The sequence below is a fragment of the Oncorhynchus gorbuscha genome, linkage group LG10 (assembly GCF_021184085.1).
Source record: "Oncorhynchus gorbuscha isolate QuinsamMale2020 ecotype Even-year linkage group LG10, OgorEven_v1.0, whole genome shotgun sequence".
Lineage (NCBI taxonomy): Eukaryota > Metazoa > Chordata > Actinopteri > Salmoniformes > Salmonidae > Oncorhynchus > Oncorhynchus gorbuscha.
Genome location: NC_060182.1, coordinates 68,377,104 through 68,390,082, shown reverse-complemented (window position 1 = coordinate 68,390,082; position 12,979 = coordinate 68,377,104). Strand labels below are relative to the sequence as shown.

At 45.9% G+C, this 12,979-nt stretch overlaps 1 protein-coding gene across 1 annotated transcript in view; it reads right to left on the bottom strand.

Annotated features, from left to right (window-relative positions):
• The window catches only part of LOC124046924 (cysteine-rich motor neuron 1 protein-like), a 59,821-nt gene that overhangs the window by 30,630 nt on the left and 16,212 nt on the right, over positions 1 to 12,979 (bottom strand). Inside the window, exon 4 of the mRNA XM_046367689.1 lies at positions 2,910 to 3,152. Coding sequence (XP_046223645.1) covers positions 2,910 to 3,152 — 243 coding nt within the window. The remainder of the gene's footprint in view (positions 1 to 2,909; positions 3,153 to 12,979) is intronic.

Sequence of the window (12,979 nt, the reverse complement as noted above, 5' to 3'; positions counted from 1 at the left end):
TACTCTGGTAGAGTGCTGTTCTGACCCCTCACCTTTCTCCCTGCTTCCTGGACCAGCCTACACTCTAATACAAAGCAGGTGGGCCAACTGAGTTGAAAGTAAAGTGAGGATTTGTTCTCTCTTTCTCTCTCTTTCCATGTCTCTCTTTCTCTCAACCTCCTCTCTCTCTCTCTCTCTCTCTCTCTCTCTCTCTCTCTCTCTCTCTCTCTCTCTCTCTCTCTCTCTCTCTCTCTCTCTCTCTCTCTCTCTCTCTCTCTCTCTCTCTCTCTCTCTCTCTCTCTCTCTCTCTCTGCCTACCTTGCGTGCAGCATAACCAAACAGACAAAATGCAATAAGTACTTTGCCGGGCAGAAATCAAAAGGCATGGCAACATTTTTAACGCTTGGGAAACAATAGGAAGTCACATGACAGGATGTTCACATGTGATTTCCCCAGTATTTGTTAATGGTAATCCCTAAAACAAACTTGCGGCAGAGACACTAAATTCCATTCATGCATTCTGATTTCCAGTCCAATCCATATTGAGGATGGGATAGCGGCAGGGGCTGAAGGTGCCATAAAACCCTGACCCTGGCCAACCCTAAAACATTCATGACAAACTGACATAGTGTGACATGTCTTTCCCAGCAAACAAAAATGCAAAACCTAAATGATAAACAATACATCTTTATTGTACTTTATTTTTACCCCGTTTTCTCCCCAATTTCATAGTATCCAATTGGTTGTTACAGTCTTGTTTCATCGCTGCAACACCCATACGGAGGCGAAGGTCAAGAGCTATGCGTCCTCCGAAACACAACCCAACCAAGCCGCACTGCTTCTTGACACAATGCCCACTTAACAAGGAAGCCAGCCGCACCAATGTGTCGGAGGAAACACAGTGCACCTGGCCACCGTGTCAGCGTGCACTGCTCCACAGCCCACCACAAGAGTCGCTAGTGCACGATGGGACACGGACATCCCTGCTGGCTAAACCCTCCCCTAACCAGGATGAAGCTGGGCCAATTGTGCACCGCCCCATGGGTCTCCTGGTCGCGGCCTGCTGCGACAGAGTCTGGACTCTAACCAAAAATCTCTAGTGGCACAGCTAGCACTGTGATGCAGTGATTTAGACCACTGGACAACTCGGGAGGCCATGATAAACAAGAATTCTGAGGTGATTTTTCTCAGTTTATGGCTTGGAAAGCATGTACCATACTAGTCTACATCAAGTGTCCTGTCCTGACCTAAATCCATGCTACATGGGACTCCAGACTGTTTGCTCATCTAAGGGTTGATAAACAGTAGGCTGCTGTAGCATGGTCATTTGGGACCATCTGCAATGTCAGATAACATCAGGTCAGAAAGACCATGCAAGCTCCTGTCCAGTCACCCAGACTCATTCTTCAGCCAGAGCTGGAAACGGTCTCTCGTCAAACATGGCCAAAAAACACAGGTTCATTGTCATATTAGTCTGTACACTGACCAAAAACCCACCAAAAGCCAACCTCTGGTCTGTAAAATCATGTGCTCAATGCCTAAGGTCACTGACAGCTGGATACTATTATGTGTTTCACAGAGAACTATTATAGGACGCCCAAACTTTGTTAATAATAGTGTGTTTTGTGGATGGGGCTTGGTGTTTGTGAGTGACCCAACATGTGGGATGTTTTGTTTCTGAGGAGGTCTTTGGGGAGCCTGGGGGGGATACTAGGGGGTAGGTGCCATGTCTTCATCCCCAGTCCCTCTCTGTGTGATTTCTGATGTGAGCGCAGTCATGCGGGGCTAACCGCCAGTAGGGCAGGCACAAAGGGCGTCAAGTCCGGAACCAAAGAGCAGCAGACACTTGTTATCAAAACACTGATCCCCTAGCCTCTGCAGCCGCCATTCAGCCCTCACCGGCCTGCCTGACTCGATTACACTCCCCCTGGCAGACTGGAGCACATAAAAAGCATTCCCATCAATGAACTGTTGAACCTTTTCCTCTTGGACGTGTGACCAGACAGGAACTCTTTGACACTGCACTTCTGTTGAGCAGATTGGTAGCCTAAGCACTTTTCTGGTCACTGCACTCATTAAGTCCATTCATTCCGGGACACGGCACACATTTATGGACGCAGAGGTGCCAGAATGGGAATTTGTTCTGTTGGTAAAACAGCAAATATTTGCTGGGAGGGCAGAGTAAACAGCCAGGTTCAGGTCCCCTCCCTGCCTTCCTCTCTGCCTAACTCCCTCTCTCCCTGACTCTGTGCCTCCCTGACTGGCTGGCTGATTGGCTAGCTGCTGTGAATGTGAAATCTAACTCTGGGCTGTTCGAGGAGGAGAGTGACTTGGCTGCACTACCAACATCTGCTCTCTCTCTCTCTCTCTCTCTCTCTCTCTCTCTCTCTCTCTCTCTCTCTCTCTCTCTCTCTCTCTCACACACACACACACACACACACACACACACACACACACACACACACACACACACACACACACACACACACACACACACACACACACACACACACACACACACACACACACACACACACACACACACACACACACACACACACAAGGGCGAGAACACCAGTTACGAACACGCTCCACAGACACAATCTGCCTAATGAGGCTCATTATGATTAATATGCCTAGAGGTGTTGAGATTATTTGCGGATATACACCTGACAAAAAATGTGAACCGTCGTCACACTCTGCAGTGGCAGAGAGACTGATTAACAACCCAACCGTAATTACCATCTCATTACTGACTGTCTTTTTCATCACAGGACATTTAGTCAACTGGGATTTTTGGGGGAAATTGTTTTCTGATTAAAATAATTACCTCCACAAAGGCATAACATTTCACACCAGCACCACTTCTCTCAGCAAGAAAACAAAGACGACTACACCAATTCTTGGCCTGCTAGGTTTATATACATTACCTTTCACGCATTCTAACACGTCGCAGCAGTCCTCTGGCTTGCCGGTGGCCTGGCTGAGTGGTACAGTCTTCTGGCCGGAGGGGCACTGGGGCTTGTGGCACGTGCGGAGGTCACAGGTGCACTGGGGGGGCACAGTGGGGCAGCAGCCAGCAGGGGGAGTGTAGCTCTTGGTCAGAACCGAGCCCTCAGGGCAGGAGGGCATGGACAGAGCAGGGCATGTGATCCCGACACACTTCATCTCCTCTGAAATATACATATACACACACACATTGAGTCAGTCACATACAATAACAACCCTCAGTGAAGCATACTGTAACACCACCTTCCACCCGGCTCCAGGCTACAACAGTGCCCACACTGTTCGGAGGGCGGCAGGGGAAAAGGGGGGAGAGGAGTGGGTCTCCCTGGCCTGCATGCTTGTGTTAGTGGAACAGTGTTGAACAGTGGTGCTCATGTTGCAGGCTTGGGGCTGAGTTCACAGCTCAGTACAGTCATCAGATCCCCTTCACTCCGTGGCAGCTTTACAGCATCCTGTTAGGATGGAGAATAAGAGCTACGCTAGACTCTAGACACGACAACCTCTCAGCACATCCTGTCTAATGCCTGCCCTGATCTCTGCCTAACCACTGGATCCAGCTCTCACCCCAAACAGCCTCTCCATCTCACCACCCATTAATACAAGGCCATGTTCAACACTGCCCTTTTTCTCCTGCCCTGAGCCTTATTTTAGAAATCACACTACACTTAGCATAGCAGGAAGCCAGAGCCAACATAATGGTCCTGATACCCTGGTTAGGGGGTGCAGGGGGCTCAGGGGTATACTTTGGACACCATTCAGGAAAAGTAAAGTGGACTGGAGTGCCCCTCTGTACTCATATTGTAGAAGAACAGTAGCTACCTTACAAAGCTTGGCTTACCCAATCCTTAACCACAGGTTATTTTTGGTTCTACCATGTCACTGTAATATATACAGAGTCGAGGGATTGGGTGCTGCAGACTTACATCCTGTCCAATAAGTCTAAGTCATTTCACAGATCTGCTACTAGGACTAGGCTAGAGTGTAGATCTATGGCTTTTACGGAGGAAAAGGGAAGAGTGCGGAATGGTGTAATAAAGCAGTGTATGATGTTGACAGTGGAGAAAATTGGTGTTTATGTTTCTTATTTCATGTATTCCCTTGGGTCTTTACGAAAGGGTACGCCATGAAGCTGATAAATGACTATTAGCCTCAAAAGAGAGGGAAATGTAATGGCTATGATTGCGTATGAGAGGAATAATTCAAACTCTGCATGCATTCTGGTTTTGGTGGAGAGAGAATAAAATGGGTTGAAAAAGCTTGGGGTTAGTGGATCGTCCAAAAGCTGGTTTGTTGATGTCCTTCCCAGACTTTCGGCGGTTCCCTGGTGCAACACGACTCCAGCAGAGGATGTGCCTTATCCATAACATTTGAGCACCTGTAAGAGGATCCCTGAGGCTTTTCCCACCAGATGGGAAACTGAAATGACAAATGGAGGGACTGGAGCCCAGGGGTCTGACTGTTGCCCCACTGACAGACAGTCCAACTCCACATACAGACAATGCCTCTAATATTACTTTCAGTGGTCAAACCCTCCGAGGTTGAACATATCGGTCTGACCCAATGCTCGCCTGGCTTGTTAATTGTCTGGTTAAGAAGTCATTTGAAGTTTGCCTGACCCAGAAAATATGAAATGTTAAGTTGTGACTTGAGCAGGAGAATCATATTTGGGGTGGGGGAATATCTGACAGATGAAATTAAGGATAAAGGTGTTGGATTTTTCCATCCCTGAATAAATACTGCAGGAGTGGGAGGTAGCGGTCTTCATAGATCCACCCCAGACCCAAACCAAGACCTGAGCCATCCAGGTCCAAAATTCTAGCTTTTTTGACAATAATATAAACGCTACATGCAACATGTTTTCTGAGTTACAGTTCATATAAGGAAATCAGTCAGTTGAAATAAGTCCATTAAGCCCTAATCTATGGATTTCAAATGACTGGGCAGGGATGCAGCCATGGGTGGGCCTGGGAGGGCATAGGCCCACCCACTTGGGAGCCATGTCTGTCAGGATTTGGCCAGGGTTGTTCCGGTTTTTGGTCACTAGATGCCCCCATTGTGCCTTTTGACCTTTTGTTTTCCCTTGATCCCCATTATTATTTGCACCTGTGCCTCGTTTCCCCTGATTGTATTTAAACTCTTTGTTTTCCTCAGTCCTTTGCTCTGTGTTTGTATGTTAGCACCCAGCCCTAGTACTCTGTGATCCCGGTGGACTCTCTTGTGGAATTCTGTTTATGGTTCTTGTTTGTTTGTTTTTTGAGTATTTTTGAGGCTTTTTGTGCTATACCTTCCACCTTGTGGATTTACCTTTTTGTCTTGGAGGATTACCTTTGTTCTTGTGGAATTCCTTTTGAGGTTGTGGAGTTACATGTTTTCCTGAAGAACTTCACTTTTTACTTCATTAAATACACCGTCTCAAGTACTGCTGTGTCTGCCTCATCTTCTGGGTTCTGCCAACTATTCGTGGCTCAGTTGGTTAAGTGACTGTTTCTCACTCCGGAGACCCGGGTTTGTAACCGGGTCCTGACAATGTCCACCCACTGGGGAGAGGCCCGGCCAATCAGAATGAGTTTTTCCCCACAAAGGGGCTTTAATACAGACAGAAATATGCTAGTCCTTAAAAACCTTGCGTCCGCCCTGGAGGACAAGCGAGCTGCCACCAACTCCCTACCACCCACAGCAGCATCACACTCCTTACGGACAAACTTTGTCCGCGAAGGGGCTAAACCACCGAAGAGCGGCTCTACACCATTAGAGCGAGACCAGCTGCGCTTGGCCCGTGACTGGAAAATGCTAGCTGACATTGGCCGGCAACTTGTGTTTCCTCCGGAGATCACAACCACCACCCTAAGACCTGACATGGTGCTCTGGTCCCGTTCGCTCAATAAGGTCTTCATGAGCTCACAGTACCCTGGGGAGACTCAGTAGATGAGGCTTATGAGCGAAAACATCTGCGCTATGCTGATCTAGCTGCCGAAGCATCATGGCTGGAACACAGAAGTCCGACCAGTGGAGGTGGGCTGCAGAGGTTTTGTGGCAACATCTACAACCAGACTGCTTAGAGAATGTATTAAGGGCCAGAGCCAGCGTTCGGCAATCAAAGCTGTATCGGAGGCGGCAGAAGGCAGCAGTCAGTGGCTCTGGATGAAGAGGAAAGACCCCAGCTGGGCCCCGAAGTGAGAGGGCCAAGAGGTATGCGGTCAACAATGCTGACTCAGGGAGGAGGATGCCCCCGCCATGCATAGTCCCATGGGATGTTGGCTATCAACAACAAGGCAACTCCTATGACGAATTGGGAATGGGATGCAAGCGTAGGATTGATCACCCTGTCGCTGGCCGCCTTTGGGGAGGGTGTATAGTGTGAAAGGCCGAAACACCCTAGGAACCAAAGGTACACTACTGACGATGCGCTCCCCAAATTTCACCACGCTCACTGTTCATTAACTCTTTGAAGTGCTTGCACAAACGATAGTAACATCTCATCCTGTGTTCTTGGAATCAGTTTCATCAGCTGTCCTGGTGGCTGGTCTCAGATGATCCCGCAGCTAAAGAAGCCAGATATGGAGGTCCCGGGCTTTCATGATTACACGTAGTATGCGTTTGTGAGTCCATTTGGACGTACTGCTCAATTCTCTAAAACAACGTTGGAGGTGGCTTATGGTAGAGAAATAAACATTCAATTCTCTAGCAACAGTAATGGTGGACATTCCTGCAGTCAGCATGCCACTTGCATGCTCCCTCAAAACTTGAGACCTCTGTCATTATGTTGTGTGACAAAACTGCACATTTTTGAGTGGCCTTTTATTGTCCCCAGCACAAGGTGCACCTGTGTAATGGTCCTGCTGTTTAATCAGCTTCTTAATATGCCACACCTGCCACACTTGGTGGATGGATTATCTTCACAAAGGAGAAATGCTCACAAACAAGAATGTAAACAAATTTGTGCACAACATTTGAGAGAGATTGAACAATTCTGGGATCTTTTATTTCCACTACATGTTGCATTTATATATTTTTTCAGTATATAAGGCCTAGCCAACAGAAAGAAAAAAATCTTAACCAAAAAAGCAACTTGATGATGTGATAAACATAAACATAAAAACAATTGTCACTCGGGTCCAATTGAAACGGACTGGTTAGTTTACGGGTTGGGTCTAGGTCTGGTTAATGTTGGGTCTACTCGGGTTTGGTTCTGATTGTTTTCGTGGCCGGGTCCCCCTTTCAGAGCCGAGTGGCGCATCACGTCACAGACCCTGGTTAGATTCCAGGCTATATCACAACCGGCCATGATTGGGAAACCCATAGGGCGGCGCACAATTGGCCCAGTGCCTTCCTGGTTAGGGTTTGGCCGGGGTAGGCCGTCATTGTAAATAAGAATTTGCTCTAAACTGACTTTCCTAGTTAAATGTTAAATAAAAATAAAAAATAAAAATAAAATAAATACAAATATTGTGTACAATCGGATCTGGGTTTGATTGTCCTCGGGCTCATTTGGATCCAGGTCTGGTGGTCCTCAGGTCCATTTGGGTTCAAATCCAACTTTTTTGATACAAATATACCTTTAGTGTGAGGTATCTGTACTGTACGGTTTGCTCTAGGAACCTGTGAACAGTTGGGGCTGGCACAAAGATCGCATTGATAAACTTTGTTACTGAATAGTGTCATAGAGAAGGGGAAAATTCCCCTGAATTAAGTCGAGCAACAACCATTTTAACGGTTTTTGGCCTAATTCCTGCATTTGAGTTAAATAAACTTCAGTTAGATAGAAATAATACCTCTGAAATCAGCCTAACAGCAATAAGTCAGTATAAAACCAAATCAAATCAAATATTATTTGTCACATGCGCCGAATACAACAGGTACCTTACCGTGAAATGCTTACTTTTCCAACAATGCAGTGTTAAAAGTAAGAAAGATTAGTCCCCCCCCCCCAGAAAAAGGAAATAGTAACACAGTAAAATAACAATAATGAGGCTATATACAAGGAGTACCGGTACTGAGTCAATGTGCAGGGCTACGAGGTAGTTGAGGTCATTGTAGGTTGGGGTAAAAGTGACTAGGCCATCAGGATAGATAATAAACACAGTAGCAGCAGCGTATGTGAAGCGTGTGTCTATGTGTGAGTGTGAGTGTGTGTATGTGTGCTGCTGTCCAATATAGTGATTTGCATATGAAGACTTTTTAAACCATGAATGAAATCTTGTGCAATGTTTGCATTGAATAAACTTTCAGTGTATTGTATGTGCCCCAGTCAAAGAAAACAGATTGCTCATTCACTTCTAACAATGGGTGGACTGGAGTACGCTTGGAAACAAGCTGGCAGACATACTATTGTCATTCAAATGACTGACATTGTAGCCATTTGTGGAAATGCTCCAAACCAAGGAGGTCCAATTAATATCATTTTCTAAAAGATACATTTATGAGCACAACAGGCATGGAAACAGCATGGTAAACTCAGTGGAAGATAGATTTCAGCACATGTTTGTGTTCTATTTGGAAGCGCCAATGGGGTAATTAGAGAGTCAGTGGTAACTAGAGCAATCTCTGTATCACAATGGTTGCTATTCTCTAGCTCAAAACAAAAACACAAAGTCCTAATTTGTCATGCTTGATAAATTCAGTCTGTAGAATGGCCAAAATATTCTCTTGTTGGGGTGGTGAGATAGTATGGAAAAGCTAGCAACACTACCAAAGCCTTAATACCCACACACACACATGCACAAACAAACACACGCAGACACACACACACCCACGCAACCTGAAGCCGGGCTTGAGGTGGAATCTGAAAATTGGTTTATTACCACAGAATTGTCTATTGTAAACCATGCATATTTCTGGCATCTCAGAGCTCATTCAAGAAAAGAAATATGTTTGTAAATGAGCTTTTTTTCTAAGAGGGCACAGATGCACAGTATTTGTCTGACTAGAGCAGCTCTGGTAGGCAGAGGAGGCTGTGTTGACAGCCTGAGTTTACTCATGGAAAAAGCGCACAATGTGAGTTCTGTTCAGTGACTGACTTTGGAAGCAAGTCAGCAGAGAACAAAGCTGTCTTAGTACAGCTGCCCTCCGTGGGCTTCTGGTCCGTCCTCAGGTTTTATACAGTTTGTCCGCAAAGGGACCCATCAGGCCTGTCTCTCTCTCACAAAAGCTGTGGAGGTCTGGCAATGTGCCCACTGGCGGTTGGGGCTGAAAATGTCTGCATTGTTCTCTATAATAAAGAACTAAGTCTGAGAGGTGGCAAAAGCCACAGGGTCACAGGAGAGAGAAACATAGACATCTGAACCTCACACTCTAGTTAGAACAGTCAGGAGAGAGAGCAGCAGCAGCCCACCGTCCACACTCAAAAACACACACAGACCTCACAGCTCCTCGCTCTCTCACTCTCAGGCTAAATATTTGTGGCTGAAAAACGGGATCCTGGTGTCTCAGGCAGCAGAGCCGCAGCTGCGGGTCGAGTGTTCTCTTCTCTCAGAGTATCTCAACACACCCTTCCCCATATTGTCAGATCTCCAATGCGATTGGCCCAGGGAAAGTGAGTGAGAGAGGCTGAGCTTTTATGATGCTGAAAGGGCTGAACAATGTCTGAGAAAAGGGGACTGATTCTTTTCAATGGGCCATTGTCTACAACAGAGCTGGAGCAGAATGCATGGGAGTGGAAGGATGGCACAACTATGGTTCAAGTTGTATGAAACAGGAACAAATGGGCCATGAGGGGAGCTTCAAACAGAGTTAACGGTCTCTGGGTCAGCCTTAGAAGACACTAAACATAAAACATGATTTGGGCTGCTACGCTCTGCAGCTGCCAAGTTTGTGGCAGTTAAAGCTGTTGAGTTACTCAACAGTGTTGGCCATCTGCTCATGTTTACTTACCGACGACCAGGAAAAGCAGAGGCTGGTGATATGATCTGTGCCCAGGCTAGAGCTGGAGAGCTGGGGCAAGGGCTGGAAGGCAGAGATGGATGTGTGGCTCGCTGCAGGGGCTGGGGCTTGGGTTGGGGCAGGGCAGGGCTTGAGGGCCGGAGCACGGCAGGGCTCGAAGGGTTGGGGCTGGGGCTTGGGAAGAGTTGTGGTGTCTGGTGATCAGGGCTATAAGCTGACTGAGAGCAGTGAGAGGACTGACAGGCTGAGACAGTGATCCCAACTCGCCTAGTGGAGAGTGCCTGAACCACCACACAAGCTGAGACACACACACACACGCACACACCCGCACACACGCACGCACCCACACACAAACAACACACGCACTTGGACATGAGCAGGCTCGCTGGGCGCGACAGGGGCCGTAGTTTCCGCAAATGACACTCAAACACAGAGAGAGGAGAAATCTAGCACCCCTGCCAGCTACTGGCAGTCTGGAATGGTGAGTAATAGCAATACCACAAAGAGGCTGCAGCCAAGTAGAACTAATGATGCTTTCAGGAGAAGGACCCGGGCGGGAGGGAGTTTGGTGCTACAGGTGGGCCAACTCCGTAGTAACGAGCTTCATTGTACCATGGCATCATGGTGGGCACGGTTCCCGTGTCTGACCTGCATCAACTCCACTTTCTCTCTTTTTCCCCCTCCACTTCCTCCCTTTTAAAAAGTACTCATACGATTATACTAAACTTCAATACTGCCCCATTTTACAAATGATGTATTCAAACAAATGGAATTCTGCAGTATTACATTGCATGTATTTAAGTATTTTGTTGTTGCAGTGGGGACAGTAACATTAGTACTCTCGAAAAATGATACTTTAAAGTGAATGGCTTTAGATATTGATTTATTTTTATGTTTAGCTCATGTTTAGCTCAGATAATATAATTTAAACTTATGAATTAAGCTGTCTGTATTATAATAAATGTGTCAATGTAGACATTAATAAATGCATTTCTATAGCTTCCAAAAGACCAACATGGAGGAACGGTGGCTTCAAAACAGTGTATCCGTCACACCCTGACCATAGTTTGCTTTGTATGTTTATAGGTTTTGTTTGGTCAGGGTGTGATCTGAGTGGGCATTCTATGTTGTATGTCTAGTTTGTCTGTTTCTGTGTTTGGCCTGATATGGTTCTCAATCAGAGGCAGGTGTTAGTGGTTGTCTCTGATTGGGAACCATATTTAGGTAGCCTGTTTTGTCATTGTGGGTTGTGGGTGATTGTCTATGTTAGTTGCTTGTGTCAGCACAGTTAGTATATAGTGTCACGGTTGTTGTTCGTTTACGTTGTGTTTTCGTCATTGATTAAAATGATGCATTCACACCACGCTGCACTTTGGTCCGCTTCTTAAGACGTCAGTCACCTAGTATATACAGTACCAGTCAAAGTCTGGACACGCCTGCTCAGTCAAGGGTTTTTCTACATTGTAGAATAACAGTGAAGACATCAAAACTATGAAATAACACATGTGGAATCATGTAGTAACCAAAAAAGTGTTAAACAAATATCAAAATATAAATATATTTTAGATTCTTCAAAGTAGCCACCCTTTAGCCTTGTTGACAGCTTTGCACCCTCTTGACATTCTCTCAATCAGCTTCATGAGGTAGTCACCTGGAATACATTTCAATTAACAGGTGTGACTTTGGAATTTGTGGAATTTCTTTCCTTCTTAATGTGTTTAAGCTAATCAGTTGTGTTGTGACAAGGTAAGGTTGGTATTAGGGAAATAAACCTATTTTGTAAAAGACCAAGTCCATATTATGGCAAGACCAGCTCAAATAAGCAAAGAGAAACAACAGTCCATCATTACTTTAAGACATAAAGGTCAGTCAATATGGAACATTTCAAGCACTTTGAAAGTTTCTTCAAGTGCAGTTGCAAAAACACTCAAGGTCTATGATGAAACTAGCTCTCATGAGGAACTCCACAAGAAAGGATGACCCAGAGTTACCTCTGCTGCAGAGTTACCAGCCTCAGATTGCAGCCCAAATAAATTCTTCACAGAGTTCAAGTAACAGACATCTCAACATCAATTGTTCAGAGGAGGCTGCGTGAATCAGGCCTTCATGGTCAAATTGCTGCAAAGAAACCACTACTAAAGGACACCAATAAGAAGAAGAGACTTGCTTGGGCCAAGAAACACGAGCAGTGGACATTACACCGGTGGCAATCTGTCCTTGGTCAGATGAGTCCAAATTTAAGATTTTGGTTTTCAACCATTGTGTCTTTGTGAGACGCAGAGTTGGTGAACAGATGACCTCCGCATGTGTGGTTCTCACCATGAAGAATGGAGTAGGAAGTGTGCTTTGTTGCGGACACTGTCAGTGATTAATTTAGAATTCAAGGCACACTTAACCAGCATTGCTATCACAGCATTCTGTAGCGATACGCCATCCCATCTAGTTTGCTCTTAGTGGGACTATCATTTGTTTTTCAACAAGACAATGACCCAACACACCTCCAGGCTGTATAAGGGGTATTTGACCAAGAATGAGAGTGATGGAGTGCTGCATCAGATGACCTGGCCTCCACAATCAACTAACCTCAATCAAATTGAGATGGTCTGGGATGAGTTGGACTGTAGAGTGAAGGAAAAGCAGCCAACAAGTGGTCAGCATATGTGGGAACTCCTTCAAGACTGTTGGAAAATTATACCAGCTGAAGCTGGTTGAGAGAATGCCAAGAGTGTGCAAAGCTGTCACCCACATTAACCTTCTGAGGTTAACCATGGTTGGGTGTTTAAAGTTGAAAGTACATTGATGTAACGTGATATACAGTAGTTGTGCAAACCAACCCAACGGATTACATCCACCTTCCGTTTTCCCAGATCTGCTCTCTGTAGGCCACTACAATATTACGTCATATGAGCAACATGAATCAAATCAAAGTATTAGTAGCTGCAGAACAAGTCCCTCTTCTGAAGGCCACATCGGGAAACTCCTTGTGCACAGCAGCTTAAAGCCTAATCATTAATCAAAGTCATAAAAGCACACACCGGGCCAGAGAACTAAGCAGAGACCCCAGGCCATTTTCTGCACTTGACACAAATAACTTGTTAAGATGGCTTCCCTG